This window comes from Drosophila hydei, unplaced genomic scaffold (genome assembly GCF_003285905.1).
Source record: "Drosophila hydei strain 15085-1641.00,03,60 unplaced genomic scaffold, DhydRS2 tig00000001-arrow-pilon, whole genome shotgun sequence".
Taxonomy (NCBI): domain Eukaryota; kingdom Metazoa; phylum Arthropoda; class Insecta; order Diptera; family Drosophilidae; genus Drosophila; species Drosophila hydei.
The window spans coordinates 7,352,376-7,375,220 of NW_022045643.1; the positions used below are offsets into that span (position 1 = coordinate 7,352,376).

Consider the following 22,845-nt stretch of genomic DNA (forward strand, 5'->3'; position numbering starts at 1 on the left):
GCTTTATTTATTTATTAAAGTGCATATAGAATTAGAAATTGAAAGGGCTAGAAGGATTTATTGCTTAGGCCTTTTTAATAACCTTCACTTAAGTCTTGAACCAAGCTATCTATGCTATAAGTTTAACTGCTCCCACTGAACTGCTTCGGAACTACTAAGGCAACTGCTTCTACTTCGCGACTAACTGCGGATTATATGAGCTTAAAGCTGATACGAAACTGTTCTGCAGCTGCAACATCTGAGTGCCGAGCGCCTGAACAACACACGATTTGCCGAAATCGATGTTCTGTTCTTCAATCGTGCCGCTAAGGTGGGCAGCGAGGCAATGCTCGAGCTGTTTACGGCACTGGTCGAGTATAACGATGACCTGCAACTGGAGCGCAGCGGCTTGCATGTGGGCACAGTGAGGCAAATGCCAAAGCGAGTGCAACGAGAAACTGCCGAGCTGGTGGCTGGCCTGGACGAGGGTACCATTTACATAAGGCACGTCAATTGGCTGGACTTTAGCGAGTTCGACTTGCCGCTGCCGATCTATATAAACATGGTCAGAGATCCGGTGGAGCGGGTCATCAGCTGGTTCTACTACGCACGCAGCTCCTACAAGAATGCCATCGAGTTCCGCAAATCGCCCAACAAGAAGATCAAGCCCGAGTCCTGGTACAAGAAGAACTTCAACGATTGCGTGCGCAGCGGCGATCCCGAGTGCCAGTATGTGCCGCATACAGTAAAGGACTTCATACCGAACTTCAAGAGGCAATCGCTCTTCTACTGTGGCCATCACTCCGATTGTATGTAAGTAGCGTGCGGTGATGCCCACTCTGAACCGAGCGTCTTGAACCAAGCGTCCACTTTGCAGTCCCTTCAATTCGCCCACAGCCATACAAATGGCCAAGGAGCATGTGGAGCGAGACTATGCAGTGGTGGGCAGCTGGGAGGATACGAACATAACGCTGACCGTCTTCGAGCGCTATATACCACGTTTCTTTCGCGGCGCCAAGCTGATGTATGAAAGTAGGTTAACGAAATCTCACCTGCCAAATGCCGTTGCCGTTAACCCTCTCTCTCCACCCCTTACCCTTACCAATTAGTGCATAGTAACAAGATCACAAATCGGAATAAGAACAAGCGTAAGCCCTACATTGAGCCAGAGGTCAAGGACATGATTAGGCGCAATTTCACATATGAATATGAGTTCTATCATTTCTGCAAGCAGCGTTTGTATAAGCAATACTTGGCCCTCAACTTGCATGAGCTGGAGAAGCACGGATTGTTGAATTAGTCGAGCAGCTGTAGTTGGTGATAACGTATTATGCCAGACAAATAAATTTATTTGTAGATTCAGAACAAAACACACTAAAAACTCTTTGTTACTTGCGCGAGCACAGCCCAGTCCATTTTGTGTCTAATCCTATGTGTGTGTGTGTGTGTCAACTGCACTTCCTTTAATCCCTTTACCCTTCCCACCATCCCAACTCCTGCCAGCTGCATGATCTGACGCCAGCGCAGCTCAACAACACGCCCAAAGCCGAAATGGATCGCTTATTCTTCACACGCTGCGCCAAGGTGGGCAGCGAATCGCTGCTCGAATTCATGGAGAACCTACAGGACATCAATGACTTTGATGTCGATCATCTGGGCCTGAAGAAGAGCTGTCCCCGTCTGCTAACGCCCAAGCAGCAAGTCAAGCGCGCTCTCCGCCTTTATAACCAAGATCCAGGCACTGTCTACATCGAGCACACCTCGTGGATCGACTTCCATCAATACAACCTGCCCAAGCCCATCTATATCAACCTGGTGCGTGATCCCGTGGAGCGCATGATCAGCTGGTATTACTATGTGCGCAACTCCTACTTCAATGCCATATTCTACAGAAAGCACCAAAGTGCCACACTCAAGCCCCGCGCCTGGTTCACGAAAAGCTTCAACGATTGCGTTCGCAGCGGCGACGTCGAATGCCAATATGTGCCGTATTCGGTCAAAGATAACGTGGGCAACTATAAGCGACAGTCGCTATTCTTCTGCGGTCACGATCGGGATTGTCTGTGAGTAGCCCCTGGGCACCCTTAACCCATTAACATGCGGTGTCAAGCAAAGCAGAGTTTAGCATTGAGCAACATTTCGTCTCTAAGACTCTGAAGTTCATTGAAAGAGTAGAAGATATATCTCGCTTTTGATCCCAATTGTTAATGGCTTAAGCAATGGGGCCAGCAACATTTCTTAAGCCATTCGGTTGCTTGCAGACCCTTCGACTCGCCGCTGGCCATACAAATGGCCAAACGCAGGGTCGAGGAGGAGTACGCCGTTGTGGGCACCTGGGAGGAAACAAATATTACCCTCACCGTGCTGGAGCACTATATACCGCGCTATTTTGCACGTGCCACCGCGCTCTATCCAAGTAAGACGCCACACGCTGGCTGAGCTGCAGCTAAATACAATTTACTTTTTGCAGTGTATCAGAGCTCGCTAGAGAATCGAAATCGTAACAATCGCAAGCCGCAAGTCGATGCAGACGTTAGAGCCATGGTCAAGCGTAATTTTACCTATGAATATGATTTCTACTACTTCTGCAAACAGCGCCTCTTCAAGCAGTACATAGCGCTGAAGCGGGCGGAGCTGGAGCGCTTCAACTTCGCATAGATCCTAAGCAGGCATCAATTAGCAAGCAATTAAAGCATTTATCTCAACAGACCCAAAGATATCACATAGTATATATATACATGGCCTGATCTATAAATAAAAGTCTTCTGATTTCTACATATATTAGTTATTTAGAGTCTAGTCGAATTCATAGTTCCCCTTCGCATATCTTTTGTAACTCACCCTTTGCTTACTCACAATTATCTGTGTTGTCTGGGCTTACAATTATCTAGCTAAAAACTGCTCTCTTAGCTCATCAATGTTACCACGCTGCGGCTGAACAATACGCGACGTGCTCGACGTCGGGTCGTCGTCTTTAATCGTCCAACTCGCGTGGGCACTCAGCACATGTTTCCGCTGCTGCGCCTGCTCTGCGAGCATAACAGCGTCAACCTGGTGCTCAAGGGACCTGTGCGCAGATTGAGTCGCATGCGCACGTCGAAGGAGGAGAGGATTGAGACGCGCTGGGTCAGTCGACTGGAGAATGGCACGCTTTATCTGGCGCACGGCAATTGGATCAACTTCGGGGCATATTATCGACGCAAACCCATTTATATATCCCTAGTCCGAGATCCCGTGGAGCGCATGATCGATAATTATTATCAGCAGCGCACGCTGACGAAGCAGATGATAAGTCGCAACATCTATCCGGGCTATTCCCAGCACACGGATGCCTGGTACAAGCAGAGCTTCAATGAATGCGTACGCCGTGCCAGTCCCGAGTGTCAATATATAGAATATTCGGTGAAAGATGAAGTCAAGGACTTCAAGAGACAATCCTTGTTCTTTTGCGGCAATGACGTGGACTGCTTGTGAGTAAAGCCCTTAAGGACTGCGACGATTACAGTACAATTTACCCAACTGCAGACCCTTCAATACCCGCTATGGAGTGCAACTGGCCAAACGCAATGTGGACAAGGAATACTCCGTGGTGGGCACTTGGGAGCAGCCAAACATTACGCTCACTGTATTGGAGAAGTACGTGCCGCGATATTTCAATCATGCGCGCTCCCTGTACAGCTGTAGGTTAACTCTTATCATATCCTATTCCCAATCCCAATCCCCAGCCTCTTTCTCTCCCTCTCTTCGCAGTGCACAAACAAAGCTATAGAAATTTCAATCGTGGCTATGCAGTGGATGCCGATGTTAGGGCTATGGTAAGGCGTAATTTTAGCCGGGAATATGACTTCTATAATTTCTGCAAGCAGCGGCTATACAAACAGTATTTGGCGCTGCAACTGGAGAAGAATGTGCACTGATGCGACAACACGATTAATCTCAATTTATGCCAAAAATTAAATTTAAAATTAATATGAAATAAACGTTTTTTATATTTTTATAAAACTTGCAGCAGCTGAAAATAATAATAATATATAACATAATAAATATTAATAAAATATTATACAAAATAATAAACATAAAATTAAATCTAATACATAATAATAATAACATAATAAATATTCATAAAATATAATAAAAAATAATAAACATAAAATTAAATCTGTAAAAATTAATTATTAAAAAAAGGTTTTTATATTTTTTATAAAATTTGCAGCAGCTGAATATAAAAATATATAATATAATATAAGAAAAATAAACAAAAAAATTAAATCTCCAAAAATTAAACTAAAACTATATGTTAAAAATAAAAATTTGTTTATAATTTTGAAAAACTAAAAAAAATAATAAAAAATAATAATATCATATAACATAATTAATAATAAAATATATTAAATAATTATATTTATTTTTAATCTGGTTTCAAGTTTTAAAGCTGCTTGGAATATTGAAGCTGAATGTTCTTGTCCCTAAATAGTTAGCTTTGCAGCTTTAAGCTGCTTAAAGCTCTTTTCACATAGCAAGTTGCGATTTCTTGTACTCTTTTTGAATATATTTAGAAACCAATTAAATATCAAACACCAAGGAACATGAGGTAACTATGTTTGCAGCTAATAACAAAAGGCAAATTAAATTAAAAAACAAAATAGACTCAATCTAATTCGTCTCTTCTCTATTCTAACACGTTCTATTTCTCTTGCATCAGATGGCCACGCTTAATGTGCGCGATCTGAACAACACGCGCAAGGCCCAGATGGAGCTGGTCTTCTTTAATCGCGTGCCCAAGGTGGGCAGCCAGACATTTATGGAGCTGCTGCGTCGCCTGTCGGAGCGCAACAACTTTCAGTTTCATCGCGACGCCGTCCAAAAGGTGGAGACCATACGCCTGGCCGAGGATCAGCAGCAGGAAATGGCCGAGGTCATCAGTGAGCTGCCCGAACCATCAGTGTTCATTAAGCACGTCTGCTTCACCAACTTCACCAAGTTCAATTTGCCCACGCCGATTTACTTGAATGTGGTGCGTGATCCCGTGGAGCGTGTGATTAGTTGGTTCTACTATGTGCGTGCTCCTTGGTATTTTGTGGAGCGCAAGGCGGCATTCCCAGACCTGCCGCTGCCGCATCCAGCCTGGCTGAAGAAGGACTTCGAGACGTGCGTGCTCAGCGGTGATCAGGAGTGCACCTACACTCAAGGCGTCACAGTCGAGGGCATTGGCGATCATCGTCGCCAGAGCTTGTTCTTCTGCGGACATGATTACGAGTGCACGTGAGTTGGCAACTATTAAGAAAAAAAAATCATGTGCAATATATATTTCTTGCCTCCACAGTCCCTTCAACACGGTGGGCGCCTTGGAGCGTGCCAAGTTTGCTGTGGAGCAGCAATACGCCGTGGTTGGTGTCCTGGAAGACTTCAATACAACGCTCTCTGTATTGGAGAAATATGTGCCACGCTTCTTTGAGGGCGTGCGGGATATCTATGCGAGTTAGTAAAATAAAAGTTTTAAGAGAAAATCAATACTAAAATTATTTTATATTCCTGCAGATAGTGCCGAGTATCTGACCAAGATCAACAAAAACAACTTCAAGCCGCCTGTGAGCGAGCACGTCAAGGACATCGTGCGTCGCAACTTCACAAATGAAATCGAGTTCTATCAATTCTGTCGCCAGCGACTGCACAAGCAGTACCTGGCTGCCCACCTGCCGCAGCGGATTATAACGGCACATGCAGCAGCAATAGAGCGCAACTGAGTCAACCTCCGGGCGCAATGCTGTTCACATTTGTAAAAATAATAATCGATCCTGTAGCCAACTGCGCTACCCTTCCATACGAGCCCAAGCATATTGTAGAAAATAATTGATTGTTTAACATTTTTGTATATTTCAAAATGGTCTTTACAACTTATTCATATATTATATACAAAAGCATAAACATATTTATATTGTTTAGTTAGTGATTATGAAAAATGCATTCGAATTGTGATGTCTTCAAGTGAACTGTTGAAATTTGTTGTTTATAAACGCCTAATCTTAAATAGCGATAAGAATTTTAAGCTCACAAACTGTAAAAATAATAAATTTTATTATAAGAACTATAAAATACAGTAATTTCTTAATTTCAAAAGGCACCGAATAAGAGGGAATAAAATCGAAAAGAATTGGGTTGACATAGAGTCAAAGCAGCTGATTGCCCCAATTGCTATCAATATATATATTATATGAAACCTGGCCAAGATTACGACAGAGTTCAATAAGCAGAACAAAAAGATATTTCTGAGTTGAAAACACACTTTGTAGTTTATTAATTAAAATATATAATGACAAACATAAAGAACGTAAACAAATATAAATAGGACTTATTGAGTCTCGCTGTTGACGTGTGGCTATTGCAAAGTATAGCAAGCGCTGATTGTGGTCGGAGTGGTTAGTCGATCAAAGCTGCGTTTCTTACTGTTGACAAAATAAAATAGAATGAATATAAACAGTTCATTGTATTCAAATGATATGAGAAACGTACCTGGGGTCGCCATACAGCGGATAGGACTCATCGGAATGCATGTCAACGCCAGGCGCCGTCTTCTTACGTAGCACGCACACACATTCCTCATTATTGCCGTCACAGGGAGCTGACTCAATCCAGCGTTCCGGTGAACGTAGGTAAACTGTTAGGGGATCGCAGTCTATCAACTGCAGTACATGATCATCATATAAATCTAGCCACTCCTTGGAATCAGCTCTCACATCCAATAGGTGTGGCTTACAGCGCCGTACAATCTTGCACAAGATGTAATCGAAGGCCAGAGCCTTGGGCTGCTGGTAGGCACCTATGTGGAGGCGCCACCGTGCCATATAGAGCTTATATATCAGATGAAAGTCGTCGTAACGGTACTCAATGCGTTGGCCATCGGGTGCAATGCGTGCCTTGAGGAAGACGTCATCGAATTGCATATCTTCGTCGCTCAGCAACTTCAGGCGCTTGTTATCGCGCCGTAGATAGTCCCATTTGTCCACATCGAGACCGCTGCGACTGTTGTGAATAATATCAAAGAGGTAGCCATGTCCCATCATTGGATAAGTGAGCAACTCACTTTTATCCAGAATCAGCGCCTTGATCAATTGAACACCTCGCCCGTTATTGTCATCGCGAAGAGACCGCAATATTTCGCTTTTCATGTCAGCAAATATCTTATCCACGCAGACAAGACCGTTTTGCTCATGCTACGGAATTAGCCGCATATTAGTATTATAGTATAACAAATATAAACAGTTGACAGTTACTCACATCGAAGCTTTTACCACAAACTTGTTCCCAGTAATGCGAAAATGGACCGTGTCCGACATCATGTAGCAGCGCCGCAATCTCTACCGATTGTCGACACCATTCTGGCAGTTCCCGCTCATAGTTAGAATTTCGCTTCAGGGCAGTCAGCAAATCTTGCGCGCTTTTGTATGTACTGTAATTCAGCTGAGGTTAATTAATTTCCATTTCACATCACCAGCTGCTCACCCAATGCAGTGCTCGTACCGCGTCTGAGTAGACGCTGGATTTACGGCCAATGACAGTAAGCCCGTTTGTTTAACTCTTTTGAGGCGCTGGAATATCTCATGATTCAGAATCTCCTCAATGTGGCTTGGGATTTCAATGACACCATGAACCTCATCCTCAATCAGCATCTAGAGAAAACAAATTTATATAGGAAAAAATATAGTGAACTTGGTAATGAAATTTACTTTGCTTTCCTATGCTTGGGACTCTTCGTATGTGTCGCCTCCGCAAACAACTGAGAACTGACAAATACCAAGCTGCTCACTGGTTAGGCAAGTTCTTGTATTGAGATTCAAATGGCCTGTGAGAAGGCATGAAACGAAATACGATACGAGGCAGGGCTTGTTTATGTGTATTTTGTATTTCGATTTGTGTTCAACTCAAAAATATGACGAATGAAGCTATTAAATAGTTAAGAGCATTGTTACATGACATTTAATATACTGCACATTCAGCTGGTTTTGGTTACATACAACATATAAGTTGAAATATGCTCAACTTCAATTGAATGCAATTGTAGGGGAGAATCAGCTGTGCTCAGAACCAAAATCCAACTGTTTACAGTTGCCATGGCAACGAGTCACTGGGCTGATGCTCTGAATTGACTGACCTTCGCAGATTATAAATGAAAATTGCACTTACATTGGGAACTGTGGCTGCCCCATCGCAGCCCAGCAACTGCTGTCGTAGTAGAAGCTGCTGCTGCTGAATTGGTAAAGCGGGCACCTGCGTAGACTGCTGATTTTGGGAATTGGCACACACCAAAGTGGCTGACATCTGGTATATATAATTTAGCTTTCGCTTCTGCTGACGGCGTAGGTGAGACAGTACAATATGAAGGCGAAAACGCCACAGGAAACACGTATTAAGCGTCGTATTTAAAGCTTATTTTGCAATTGGCAAACATCAAACACGTAAAAACAATCGTCAGAGCGAGTCAGCTGTCTGCAACGAGTACAGGGATGTTAAGCTTCAACCTAGTTTGCTACCAGGGCTGCAAAGCAGTTGCGCAGAAAAGCTTTCTCCGAATAAAAACATTAACTAAATTCGAAATAAATGGAAGTACTTTGACAAATCGCAATGTTTTTTATTATTTTTTAAGTTAAAATTGTAATAAAGGTGGTTTATCAAACTAGAAATGAAATATGATTTTCACCTAAAAGTATGCAAATATATTTTTAGTTTTATATTACAAATGATTTACATTTTATAAAATGGTTAGAAAATAGTGATATTTAAAATTGTGCAACAGCAATTAAAAAATCATTTAAAATACACTGTTAACTGAAGTTAAAATTAATATTTATTGATAGTCATATAAAATATATATAATGTTTAAAGTTTGATTATCTAAATCATTAAATTTCTATCAAATATAAGAACTCCGGGATATAAATTGCTATAAATAATTATTACCAAATCAAAATCACGCGCTAAATAAAGCCGCTTTAAAGCAAATTTAAACCAGCTTCTAGACACAATCAGTGTGCGGTGGCAGAGGTAAATAATAAAGAATGATTTTTGTTTGTGGGAGAGCGCCGTCGCATTGAAATGAAAGCGAAAGTAGCTTTTGACCCACAGCTGAAAGTGGAACAAAAGAGCGAATTATCCAAATAGCAGAGCAACAGACCAAGAGAGATAGAGAGAGAGAGAGATAATGCGAGCAGATGAGAGAACTACACCCATAGCGTAGCGGAATAGTTCGTACGCTTGATTGTTTGGATAATTTCGAGTTACGTATGAATACAATGCCCAGGCCAGCATGTACACAAATACATACATATCTGCACATGTACAGCTGCATCTGCATATTACACATACACATTGAGAGCACAGTAATTGCAGTACTGTTGCATCAAGCAGGCCAATTGCGGTCAACGCACCTTTAAGATGAGAGAGAGGAGCACAGAGCTCCCAAGGTATTAAATAATATACGTACATATATGCAATATGTTCATGCAGAGACACACAGAGGCAAGCATATTAGTATATGTATGCACGCAAAATATCTTAGACAAGCTGGCAGCTGGCAAAACAATAAATAAATTGCAAATTAAAAACAAACTGAAAACTAAACAAAACAATGAAGAAAATTGTTAACAAACATTAAGCAAAACAATAACAAAATAAAACTATAAAAAAAACGCCGGTTTTACACTTGACTAGGTGGAGTGAGAAGAACTGAGAGAGAGTAAGAGAGCGTAATGAGACTATGTGAGCAGCACATCATGATACAGTGGGACAATATTAATTGGCTTATTCCGATTTTTTAAATAGTTTATAATAGTTCTGGAACAGGTAATACTAAATTTTGGGGTGGAAATGGAATAAGACAAGGGAAGCGGAAGCTAGCTAGTGAGCTGAACTAACTTGTTCCATATATTTTATAATAATGGTTCAAATTATAAATTCTTTATTAAATATACTTATTTAGACAATTTACGCATATTAGCATTTAACCTTTAACATTTTAATAATTTATCAATGAACTTTAAATTTCTTTGGATTTACCTAAGCTTTTATACCACTGTTCGATAGCAAAGAAATTGGTGATTCTCCCTCTCCCTCTCTCAGAACACGCCAACACCACCCAAGCCCACCCATTGTATTAGACGGAGAGCAGATGAAGTATAGAGAAAAGTGAGAGTTTCTGGCATGCCGCAAAGCTTGCAACATGCTTGAATTCTATTAGTCAGTTGCCACACGACAGGACAACCGCACGGGCGAGCAGGCAGGCTGAATCGCAAACGCATCGCAACGCAATGCAGCAGCCGACGCGTCTGGTCGCAGTTACAAATTTCTAGAAAGCCATTCGTGAGTTAAAGCGTTACTGTATCTATAAGATACGCTCGCAGTAGCAGCAGCAGTTGCCGTTGAGTATCAGCTACTGAAGGCAAATTAATACTAATTAAAGCGCAGCGTGCGATCTACCCGGTAGCTGCTGCTCTCCAACTCTCAATTCTCATGCACACCGCTGACGCTCTCTGAATGTGAACAAATTCTCTTTTTGGTTGCGAAAAAGTGCTCGTATCTTTGTATATGTATCTGAATAAGGCCCATGCCAATGCGTACTCTCAGCAGCGTAGCCCGCCGCCAGTGGGCGAAAGACGCAACTGCCGACTAGCGACTACCGAGAACCGACTGCCGACTGTCGACTGCTGGTGAGCTGCTACGACCTTGCAATGCCCTTGAATGACACTCTTATTGCGACCAAGTCGCCGTCGTTGCCACTACAACTGGCGGTGCTGCCACGGCTGCCACGACGAGCGCTGGCAAAATACAGAAATGGATTTAAATTGAAATTGAAATTTTGTATATCGTATTTGGCGTGAGCTGTTGTGTGTGTCTCGGCGTGCTTGACATTCGCCACGAATAGAACCCGACGGTCTTAGCCCCTGTTTTCATAAACACAACTTTCCCCAGCCGTCGCGTGTGTGAAAGAAAGAGAGAAAGGCTCGTAAAAATACGTCAAATAAAATAAAGTCTTAAACCAAACATATCCGCCTTCAAAACAGTGCACACAATTTGATAATAAAATATTAAAAAAAAAATAGAAAAAAGTAAAGAAACGAAAAGTGTTATCTAAGCAACTAGCGCCATCTGTGGGCACAAAACGTGAGTGTGTGCGCGTGTGTGCACTAAAAGTGAAAGTTCAGGCCAGGCAAATCCTTCGTCAGCCCCACTCGCTGGGTCACCTCCTTGGCACAGTTTTAAGGCAGCGGTGGCTATGTATATACTACTACATAACGATACCAAAGCACGCAATACATAGCCAAACATAACGACGACTTCCAAACTGTATATACCATATATAAATATATATATAAACATAAATATATAGATATATATATTATATATATATATATATGCGATATTTATGCGACAGCTCTGACAACACATATTTTTTTATTACAACGTCAACGGGCAGGCCAGAAACTTGGAGAATAGAAAAAAGGAAATCTATTGGAACTAAAAAACTCAACAACAACTCAGGCAGGTTAGTAAAAATTTGTAATCATAATAGAATCATGGCTATATACACACGCATATGCGAATCTTTTATATACATAAGCTGTGCGTGCATAATTTTTTTTGCTATTGTTTGCCCTATACAAATTAGCCAGGCCGCATTGTTGTAGTCATAATTTATATAATTATGAACAAGTGTTTCAATTTTTTTATTTTGACATTGAACTGAATACGAGTGGAACATGGAACATGAATAAATTAAGTAGAATTTTCTAGGGAAATGACAATTTTTGCTGTTAGCTTTACACAGATTTAATGGAGTTTTAATTAATATAGTTTACATATTTTATATATTTTATAAATATTATATATTTTATATATTATATATATTTTATATTTTCGATTAATTTTATGTGTTATATATATATTTTAAATAATTTTTATTGAATATAATAAATTTGTCCATCACTCAATATTAATGACTCTAGACTCAGAAATTCATAGCTTTATTACATTAATTTTGATAGATATTTATAGCTTACCAATTTACATATTTAAATTCCAAGCTATAGAGAAACAATTTCTCCTTCACATACTCTTGCCCACCTATTTTCCATTTCCTACAAACACAATTGGCCAAAAGAGAAAAACAACTTAGCTACTGTTATGCCAGTTAGAGATATGAGCAATCGGCATTTCTTCAAAGCAAATTACACCTACTATTCTATTTGTCTATCTGTTTATCTATTTGACATGAAACACAAACAAAGGAAAATCTTTGCCCAGCCCTTGACACCATCTTTGGCAATGCTCAGAGACTACTAACCCAAAGAGGCTTCAATAAATGGCCCATTCAAATCAAAGCATGAGCTGTAAGCGAAGCCAGCGGAAAACGAAAGCATGTGAAAATCGAAAGTATCTGTGCAAATGTATCTGTATCTGCGCGTGTGTCTGGATCCAATACGGCACAAGCGATTTTCGCATTGCTGTTGTTGTTGTTGTTGCTTTTATTATTATTATTATTATTATTGTGGCCGTGCTTGGCTTTGTTTGCTTTTGACATTTCGGTGGGTAGCAATGTCATACAAATATAAATAAAATACACGCGCTGCCCCGCCAAAAGAGCCACCCACACCAAAGACGAAACACGCACTGACCGCGGCACACACACACACGCGCACACACACCGAGCTATGTAGCCGCGAGATACTTGACTACTTAGCGCTATCCGTGGACGCAACTTGACATAAAACGTGTCGCTTGTGCATGAGCTTTATGAGCTGTATAATCTATTGATTGTTTTGACATCCAAAAAAATTAACCAACAATCGATTGGGTGCCCGCCAAAGTTTCCACAGCTCCGGCGCTCCTGGTGTCGCAAAGGCGCTGAAGACGCAGTAGCATACAATCCATAGGCGGTGTGGCATGTTACGTGTGTTTGTCAATTTGGTTAATTCGCCATAAATAAAAAATATATATATTATGAAGATACATATATACATATATATATATGTATATATATTAATATATTATCTTGCTTATTTATAAATAAGAAATATCATTCAGCGCCAGCACAGTCAGCTGTTGTGGCTTGTAGAGTGGGTGGCACAGAACAGCAAAAAGAAATGCCAAATTAAAGTATGGAAATCTTATGTAGAATTGCATATAGAAGATACAGAAATACATAGATATTCTCATTATATACAGACGTAGTTAATAATTATGCAAGATCATGTGAGGATAATTGAAGGCCTTTCGCTTTAGCTAATGCTATTTTTGATAAATGAGCCAAAGTAAGTTCAAAGCTAACATACAAAGTGTCTCATAGAGAGAGAGACATTAGTTTAGCCAGTTCATGTTCAGCTATTGGCGTCTCTCTTTCTAGTTTCTCATCTGTGAAACTTATCTGCTAAATCCCTTATTACAACAGCAATCAATTTGTACAAAGCAAAAGCAAATCTGAAACGTGCACTGATAACGATTCGAACATAACGAATCGCTAATAGCCGCAACATTTGGATAACATATTATCAAAATCGCAGCGGGATATCATTTCTGACAAGTGGCTTTCGTTGACAGCCATTTGTGTAGCTGATAAGCCAGATCGTAAATACTATGGGCAGTAAAGATATTTGCGAACAAATTCAGCTCATGTAAGGGAAAGCCACGAAGTTTAAATACCCTAAAGAGCCGACTTAGTTAAATTTTACTATGTTTAAACTAGCTTTCTGCACCTTGATTCCAGCTGATTCTAAATTATGCTTTAATTCAGTTAAAATATATATATTTATTAAATATTGCCTTAAGCAATTTCTACGTGTCCTATCTAATAATTAATGTGGCACAGTTGATCAGCATAGCATGATGCCCCTTCTCTTTCTCTCTCTCTGTCGCTCTCAGAGGGTAGTAGACTACGACGTCGCTGATCACGAGCATTTCTCTATGCAAGCGGCTGTCTGGCAATGGCTGCGGCAAGGTGCGGGCAGATGATCGCCTCAGTCGCTGCATTTGTCTTACCTTTGGGATTGCAGCGATTACGCTTACCCATACAAGCTCACACACAGATACGTGATACACGGCTACAGATGCCGCTGCAGCTACTGTTACAAATGTTCACACACACACACACACACACACACACACACAGGGCACAGAGACATCTCAGTTGATCAGTGACAGGCCAGACGCTGGCGGTGCGATTTGCTGCGCTTCGATTTTGCTGCCTTATCAATCAGCGCAAGTTCGCTTAATGCCAAAAAATATATATAAATAAAAAAAAACGCTTTCAGTGCATGCTCGCCACAGAACCACCGCAGACGTGGTGCAGTCCCAGTCCGAGACCGTAAAGTTGTCGTTTCCCCCAATAAAGTAGCCAGTGTATATTAGAGTTGGTGCCTCAACACGAATCGGTAACGGAAACGGGTTACCAAGCGATCAGGTAGCAGCAGCAGCCGTTGGTGTATGTGAGTAAGCGAGACGGCGCTCGTTCGGTTCGGTTCCATTCGATTCGGTTCAGCTCAAAACGGGTCAGAAAGTGCGCTCTGTTTTCAAATCGATGGCTATAAATAAATGTAAATTCGTTATCAATACTCATAATCGAAACGCCGGCGCGGCATGATTAAATAACGCCCCCGCACCCTTAAAGTCACGTCAGTGCCAGGTGAACTCAACCCAAACTCTTCAGTCTATTAAATATACAATGGAATGCCTTTCGACTGGCAATCGATAAGGAATTTTATCTAAGATCTAAGATGAAGATAGTCTCAACTAACTAATTCAATTCAAATGTTGTTAATATATTTAATTGAGATATTTAAGCAGTTGTTTAATGGCTTATAAACAAATACGCACTGCCTATAACCAAGTCGCATTAGATTATATAGCCGAGTACCTAGGTAGCTGTGTAGAAATACAAAGTGCAATATCATCTGTGAAATGCGTACCTAATCAGGCCACTTATTATAGTTTTTTGATAATATTTTCATATTTCCGTATATATACAGCCAATGAGTCAGTCGACAAATAGAAAGGTGCAAGCAGAGCAGACGAACATTAATTAGTGCAACTAATTTCGGACTGCTTACTAAGCAGCTGTGACTAACTAGCGACCAGGCCGAGGCTTGAATACAATATAACTTAATATATATAGATTTATTTTAGTTGACCTTCGGTCCGTGGCCAATAGATCTTCTATCTTTAAATTGACACCTTAGAGGCGCATGTCGTTTATTATTTGCTCGTTTGGTTCAGTTTCGTTGACCACAAAACAAAGTTAACTAATCAAACTCTATGCAAAAGCTCTTGCTGCCCCAGTGTGCGTGAGTTGTGAGGGTCCCACTTTAGATACAGACAGAGACATATCAATTGATTAACATGCCGGGCCACACATTTGGCCCAATTTAATTCAATTAAGCTGCTTACGGGTGACACCACAAACAGGCCTGAGAAGCATCTATCTAAGTTTATTTTTTTGAACACTGCGTGGCAGCCGAAGACGACGCACTTGCCAGAAAGTACAAGAACATTATGAGCTACTCATCAAAACAAAGCATAAATTCAGTTGAAAGACGTTATAAATTTCACTGCCACAAATATAAAAATAAAAAGTATAATAGAAAAGTTAAAAACGGAAATGTTCCTTTTGGAATTATACATCTGCGTTGTTCAATTTTTATTTTTAGCAAATTCTTAGTTTCCACTGATTTGCATGCATTATACGAATGCCCACAGATACTAGATAAATCTATGATTTTATTATGATTTAAAAAATATCTGAATTCTATTTTGAGTTTTTTAGTATATGATGTAAAAATAATTTTCTTATATTTCTTTATTAGTACATTGAACTTCTTTAGAACGAAATTGTCATGTTCATTGGAGTGCTATTTGGTCATAAATTATATAACATTCTCAATTAGTTGGCATTTTTTTTATAATTTTACAGCTTTCTAGTTCCTGTTAGTTTTGACAGCCACTGGAATTAATTTAATAATTTCCGAAATGTTTTCCCATAAAAGTTTCGTACTTTCTTCTATCTCACTCTTTGCCCCATTATCTCTCTATCTCACTCTCTATCTATTTTGCGCGTCATCTGCCGCCTCCCAAAACGCATTTAGGCATTTGGACCTGGTCCAAAAACCATTTTCATTTGGCTCTAGCAAAAAAGGGACTGAACCAAAGTGAATGCGATGCGCTCTCGCTCTCTCAATATGCAACCAAAGGTGGCAATATGATTCACAAATATGTCAGAACGCCACATGCAACGCCGTATATACAACTAGATAATTCATGCAGTTCTTTGCCTAATGGAGCACTAAGTAATAAGTAAACACAATGCTGCTGACCTCCTTAAGTCGATCGATTGGCAATTGCTTCTTTATTTTATTACATTTGTGCCTTGCAGCCTTTGGCAAAGCTTTAATTCAATGTTTATTAAGCTTCCTGTGCAGGCTGCCAGCAAAAATTGTATAGAAAAGCCCAAACACAACAAAAATGTGGCTAAGTTCAAGGCCAATTAAACACAACAAAAAAAAAACAGCGACGCGATTGGTGCATTCGCTGTCCTCCTCTTGGGTTGGGCTATAACTGAATTGGCTTACTGTAGGTGGGCGTGCCTTTCGGCACCTGATCGGGCCAGCACGTGTCGCACTTGATACAGCGTCAACAATAAAAAGGCGAACCACCTGCCAAAAACAAAAAACAAGCTGCAATTAGTATTCGGCAATTGGGTTTTTGGGGGGTGTGCTTAAATTCTATTATCCAACTCATGCTGAGCGTCACTTGATCACGTGCCACCAAAGCAGAGACCCCTTTCAATTAAATGTTATTTAATACAAATATGTAAAACACTTCAGACTTCATTAACATATGCAGCATTGTCACGCGCTTATCCGATGATATAATACAATTTTTTTTATATTTTTGCTATCACATATTTGAAGTGCGCAAAGCGCACAGATCCCCAAAATATGCTATAGCGAAATAACTTGAAGCATTTGATATATTTGTCGAGCTGTGAGTATGCTAAAAATGCATTAGTGCAAATGCCGACTGCTCATAATAGCCCGAATAGGCTATTTAAATAATTGACAGGCAGCTAAAATTAATTCAATCGCGCAAAATATAAAAAATAATTGCCAGCTGTTTTTCCCATAGAAACAAAAAATAACAGAACTGAAAGGAAAATGTAGCGAAAGCAAAACAATTCGAGCAAAATTTATTTGTTTACTTGCGAAAATCTCGCCTGTTTCTTGGCTTTAGTCAGTATACGAAAATAATAATGCCAGCGGACACGTCATCTAAGTATATCTATCTATCATTCTGGCTATAATGAATGTATCTATTTGATTTTGCAGCATTGTTGCAGTTGCCGACGTCGCCCACCGCGCATCGCAATATTGACGTGACGTAAATGAATGAACCCGGCGATATACCATTAACACTCAGTAGCACGCCGGACAACAGGCCGCCCTGCAGCATTATCTCCATAATACCAAACATAGGGATGTCATCATGCCGTGGTCGTGCCGAGGCATTCGCGCGCAGTTTGTCCTCAAAGCTGCGCACCTTGGGATCACAGGTGAGCTGGCAATAACTAAGGTATAATAAGGAGCAGCGAAGGAGACGGGGGAGAGGGAAGGGAGAGAAAGAAGAGGAGGGGGAGAGGGAGGAGCAGGACCAGGAGCAGGAGAAGAACGAGCAGAGAGCGAGAGCAGGGGAGTGATTATCATTACCATTATCATGATAATAACTATCATATATCTATATCATTTTATTAGTGTCATTATCATTATCATTATCATTATCATTATCATTATCATTATCATTATCATTATCATTATCATTATCATTATCATTATCATTATCATTATCATTATCATTATCATTATCATTATCATTATCATTATCATTATCATTATCATTATCATTATCATTATCATTATCATTATCATTATCATTATCATTATCATTATCATTATCATTATCATTATCATTATCATTATCATTATCATTATCATTATCATTATCATTATCATTATCATTATCATTATCATTATCATTATCATTATCATTATCATTATCATTATCATTATCATTATCATTATCATTATCATTATCATTATCATTATCATTATCATTATCATTATCATTATCATTATCATTATCATTATCATTATCATTATCATTATCATTATCATTATCATTATCATTATCATTATCATTATCATTATCATTATCATTATCATTATCATTATCATTATCATTATCATTATCATTATCATTATCATTATCATTATCATTATCATTATCATTATCATTATCATTATCATTATCACGTTCATTATCTATTAGTATTAGCATTTTTATTATCATTCCTCTTATCAGTATCAATATTCATGTAAAGAGCTTAGTCCAAAATAATTTATCTAGTTCCTACTTACGGCTGAGGCTTACACACTATTCATCCTACTTTCTATGTACCAGTATATTTGTAATATAAGTTAAAAATTATAAAAAATTATTCGATCCAAGCAATCGCATTATTATCAAGCCGTAGCTCAGCCTTGTGTTGATCGAGTAAATTTATTCAGGCTTCGTACGAGTTACCTAATATTTGTATAGTGCTGTCACAACTGCTAAAATGAATTTACTGCGCAAGCCAGCTCCTGAGATTAATTCGATTGCTGTGATGGCAATAAGCGTGTTTCGCGTGATGACACTTCAAGAGTATCGCGGCAAATATGTGACGCTGATTTTCTATCCGGCCAACTTCTCGTTCGTATGTCCAACGGAATTGCATGCATTCAGTGATCGGGCCCAGGAGTTCCGAAATATAGGCTGTGAGGTGATTGGCTGTTCGACGGACAGTCACTATTCCCACTGCGCTTGGATGATGCAGCCACGCAAGGCGGGTGGCCTCGGCGAAATAGATATTCCGTTGTGGGCAGATAAGTCCATGAAGATAGCTCGCGACTATTATATGCTGGACGAGGCAACAGGCATGGCAAACCGAGGCATGTTCATAATCGATCGTCTTGGCTACGTACGGCACGTCTCGGTGAACGATTTGGGCGTGGGACGCAGCGTGGAGGAAGCATTGCGTTTGGTCCAGGCCTTTCAATATACCGATGAGTTTGGCGAAGTTTGTCCAGTCAATTGGAGACCCGGCTCCAAAGCCATGAAACCTGACAACTCTGGCAAAGAGGATTACTTCAAGAATGCCTTCTAACATTGAGTACATATTAAAGCTTAATACACGAGGGAGTGCAAGAAGAAATGTTCTTCATATTATACAAATATCTAAACATTAATAAATGAGAAATATTCCATTATTTTTAAGAATTTATCTATGAGCAACCCTAGCTGCAGTCGTAGACAAAATAAGTTTTTAGGCAACATTTATACGATTATTAATCAGTTCTTTCTGGTCTATCTCTTCCCGTTCTTTGAAATGTAGACTAACGAGGAGGGGGCTGCCAATGCAGAGGATGAGCCGATCATAAATGGCAGCAATACCAACACCTGGGTTAATGCACACGAATCGGAACAGACTGTCACCGATCTGCAGCCACTGCGCCAAGAGTCAGATTCGTTTTTCGACTTTGACTGCGAGCTGGAATCGCCAGGCAGCCCAGTGGATGAGTGCGAGTACCTGCGTCTCATAGAAACCGCCTCGAATACACCACACAACTCAACGGCTGAGTCTGGCTATGCGTGCGCCTCGGCGGCGAGCAGTCACAGCAGCACAGATGGTCCCTACTTTGATGCCGCTACCGGCAGCAGCAGCAGCATAGGCACTGTGCCGCAGGAGCTGCTGGTCACCACCAAACAGCCGACACAGACAGAGCGCAGCAAAGTGCCCGGAACGGAGCTCAATGAATTTGTAAATACATTGCAATTGAACGGAACACATGAGCCATTAACAAATGGCGATGAGCAGCAGCAGCAGCAGCAGCAGAAGGAGCAGGAGCAGGTGAATAAAGAATTGGAACAGCAGCAGGCGGAGCAGGCAAGAGAAGCGGAAGATGAAACGCTGCTGCAGGCGCAAATACTAAGCGAGCTGCAGCTGCACAGCGAAAGCATCAAGAGTCCAGACAATGGCTTTAGCGAGGAGCAAGTGGATGAGCCAGCATTGGTCAATGGCTATATAGAAGCATCAGAAGAGCAGAAGCTTGATAATGAAAACATAGCACCAGCGGCCGAAGTCGTGGAGGAACAGAAAACGCCAGACAGCGGCACAGATGAGGTGGACAAATGCACGGAGAGCAGCAGTCTAACTGTGAACGTGGAGCTGGCACAACTGGAACAGGCTCAACAGGATGTCGACGAGGCCAAGGAGAAAACGCGCCAGAGCCACGGCATAGACACCACAGACGATGAGGACGATTGTCGGCCGCAGCGCGTGCGACGCTGCTCCTCACTGAAAACGGGCAAAACGCCGCCGGGCACGCCGGGCCGCAAGAAAATCGTGCGCTTTGCTGATGTGCTTGGCCTGGACTTGGCGGATGTGAAAACTTTCCTGGACGAAATACCAACTATACCGAAGTCGGCGTTCGAGGATTTGGAAATACTCGACACAGAGCCGCCGCTGCAGCTGGGACCCAAGTCCGACAAGCTGTTGATGCCGCTGTTCCAGCAGCCTGGCGGCCTGGCCACATTCCTCGATGCGGTGCGCGAGAAACAGGTGTCGCTGGAGAACGCCGCTGTCACCGACAGCATCAATCAGACAATCGCCGGTTCGGTGCGTGTACGCAATCTGGACTTCCACAAATCTGTGCATGTGCGCTACTCGCTGGACGGCTGGCGCAGCTTTGCAGATCTGCAGGCCAACTACGTGGAGAACTCGTGCGACGGCTTCTCCGACAAGTTTACGTTTGTGCTCTTCGGCAATTCGCTGCATGTGGGCCAACGTTTGGAGTTTGCCGTACGCTTTCAGTGCAAGGGTCAACAGTTTTGGGATAACAATTATGGCGCCAACTACTGCTTCCAGTGCTTGCCCAGCTCGAATCACACGGCATCGCCGGCGTCTGTGGCGAATGGCGCCGTGCAGTCGCATCATGGCAGCAATTTGGTCGGCCTGCTAAGCCCCACAGCGGGCGATGCCTGGTGCAGTTCGTTCTACTAAACTAAACATCTAGTTAGTAGCAGTTACGGGGGCACTCCGAGGAGGCAGTAGACGACGCGGACGCGGGTCGTTGCAGTCAATGTCCAAGCAAGGCACAGCGCCGTCAATGCCATTGGACATCAGCAATTGGTGACGGTCTTGACGGCGTGTGCCAAGGACTTCTGTCACACCCAGAGATCAGAGATCATAAACTATATAGAGCAAGGTGCAATCCCCAATCCTCCCCACACACACACATACAGACACCCCTCACATACTCTCACTATCTCTCTATCTCTATCTCTCTCTCTCTAACTCTTCTATGTACGTGTATGTAAGGCAAATGTTTATATTTTTATAGAGTGAAATTGAAGCAGAAGACGGAGATGTTGGAGCAGAGGCAGCCGCTTCGATTACCAAGTTAAAGTTAAAGATTGGCCCGAACTAAATATATGAATAAACAGTGCCAGCAAAGCGCGAATGAATCCCAATGATAGTTATTAGTCTTACGTTATAAGAAGAGCAAGTGATAACTAATGATGATGAATGATGAATGATGATGATAATGATCAATGATGAACAGTTTTTAATGTCTACTACAATTTTCGTTTCTGTAATTCTCCTTATATAAATATTATATTTATGGTTTATGGATTGTTCAGCCATGTGTAGGGAGGCGAAGCTACAGTAGCTCCTCGATTCAGTTAACTCTGTTTACAACTGTAACTACAACCAAATAAAAAACTTTTATTTTCTAGTCAATTCAAGTTTACCATAAGACTTTCAACGGGCTACAACACACATTAGCCAACTACTACTACAAGGCGGAGCAACAAGCCTTAGCCGAATCTCTTGCCAAAAATAAAAATGATAAGAAACTCGTTAGAAAATGTGCCAACAGATGCGCATTTAACTCCAAGGCGCCAAAATGCTTGCGAACTCAATAGTTTGCATCTGGGCTCATCTATGAGAGACAAGTACAGAATTTCCTAGAACCGTCCGCCCCGCCCCCTCACGACCCCCTTTGCCACATGCTGAACAATCTCGTTTTTCGCTATGCCAAAATAATAATTATTAAATGTTTTTGTTTTTTGTTTTCTGTTTAATTTTTATTTCTATTTTTATTTTAAATTTAGTTCGACTTTATTTTACGATTTCGATGTTTTTTATGTATAATATACACACACATATAAACGATATACATACATACAACATAATATATATAAAATATACGAAATAAAAAACTATAATAAATTGTAGTTACACTTTTGTGGCTTGTTTTCGTTTATTAAATTTTAAGTTTAAGAAAGAGGTTCGGTTCATCTCACCTGTAGAGAGTTATCATAGAACACTTTGAACACAAGACACAAAACAATGTCCAACACATCTGACCCACACCATTCACATACACACATACATATATTTATATATATATATATATATATATATATATATATCAGGGATAACCAAGAACCTAATACAAATAGTTAATTGTTAAATAAAATACACTAAAAACAAAATGAAGAACGAAAACAAAACGCAGCTACCTCAACGTTTTCAATTGGGAAAACTACGTAAAAGTTAATGAAGCAACTCTATAATAATGTTATATATGTTTATTGCATAGCAAACATGTAAAGATACCAACCCAATAAAAGAACTAACTTTAAAAGTTACAAAATATTTATACAACATGCGACAAAAAAAACTATGAAATCAAGTGAGAAAAGAAAACAACTTTTCGAACGCCCCAC

General features: G+C 40.8%; 4 protein-coding genes across 10 annotated transcripts in view; 3 read left to right on the plus strand and 1 right to left on the minus strand.

Moving 5' to 3' along the window:
• Window positions 1-5,806, plus strand: part of LOC111605109 (heparan sulfate 2-O-sulfotransferase pipe) — a 44,841-nt gene extending 39,035 nt beyond the window's left edge. The window contains exons 4-6 of one of the 2 annotated variants that reach the window (XM_030225963.1): window positions 4,682-5,241; window positions 5,303-5,457; window positions 5,518-5,806. In XM_030225963.1, coding sequence (XP_030081823.1) covers window positions 4,682-5,241; window positions 5,303-5,457; window positions 5,518-5,723 — 921 coding nt within the window. In that variant the 3' untranslated portion in view covers window positions 5,724-5,806. Of the gene's footprint in view, window positions 1-2,889; window positions 3,450-3,504; window positions 3,660-3,729; window positions 3,920-4,681; window positions 5,242-5,302; window positions 5,458-5,517 lie in introns of those variants that run through there. The other variant, XM_023323452.2, reaches the window with a different exon arrangement.
• Window positions 5,807-6,329: 523 nt separating this feature from the next.
• On the minus strand, window positions 6,330-8,479 carry LOC111604523 (uncharacterized protein ZK177.8). 3 transcript variants are annotated; one of them, XM_023322620.2, is made up of 5 exons: window positions 8,161-8,477; window positions 7,480-7,646; window positions 7,255-7,426; window positions 6,490-7,190; window positions 6,330-6,422 (listed from the first exon to the last, which is right to left on the minus strand). In XM_023322620.2, exons 1-5 carry the CDS (start codon window positions 8,293-8,295, stop codon window positions 6,356-6,358), a joined length of 1,242 nt encoding a protein of 413 aa, XP_023178388.2. In that variant the 5' UTR covers window positions 8,296-8,477; the 3' UTR covers window positions 6,330-6,355. The 3 variants fall into 3 exon arrangements, with proteins under 3 accessions (XP_023178388.2, XP_023178389.2, XP_023178390.2); XM_023322621.2 differs by lacking the exon at window positions 8,161-8,477 and adding an exon at window positions 7,704-7,923; XM_023322622.2 differs by lacking the exon at window positions 6,330-6,422 and having other exon boundaries at window positions 6,855-6,999; window positions 7,061-7,190; window positions 8,161-8,479.
• A 2,899-nt stretch (window positions 8,480-11,378) lies between these two features.
• Window positions 11,379-22,202, plus strand: LOC111604508 (glycogen-binding subunit 76A). 4 transcript variants are annotated; one of them, XM_023322601.2, is made up of 3 exons: window positions 11,379-11,515; window positions 17,343-17,566; window positions 19,445-22,202. In XM_023322601.2, exons 2-3 carry the CDS (start codon window positions 17,399-17,401, stop codon window positions 21,110-21,112), a joined length of 1,836 nt encoding a protein of 611 aa, XP_023178369.2. In that variant the 5' UTR covers window positions 11,379-11,515; window positions 17,343-17,398; the 3' UTR covers window positions 21,113-22,202. The 4 variants fall into 4 exon arrangements, with proteins under 4 accessions (XP_023178369.2, XP_023178368.2, XP_023178370.2 ...); XM_023322600.2 differs by lacking the exon at window positions 11,379-11,515 and adding an exon at window positions 14,265-14,450; XM_023322602.2 differs by lacking the exon at window positions 11,379-11,515 and adding an exon at window positions 14,265-14,425.
• LOC111604509 (peroxiredoxin 1-like) lies at window positions 18,533-19,275 on the plus strand. Its single transcript, XM_023322604.2, has one exon. It carries the CDS (start codon window positions 18,629-18,631, stop codon window positions 19,214-19,216), a length of 588 nt encoding a protein of 195 aa, XP_023178372.1. The 5' UTR covers window positions 18,533-18,628; the 3' UTR covers window positions 19,217-19,275.
• Window positions 22,203-22,845: the final 643 nt, after the last annotated feature.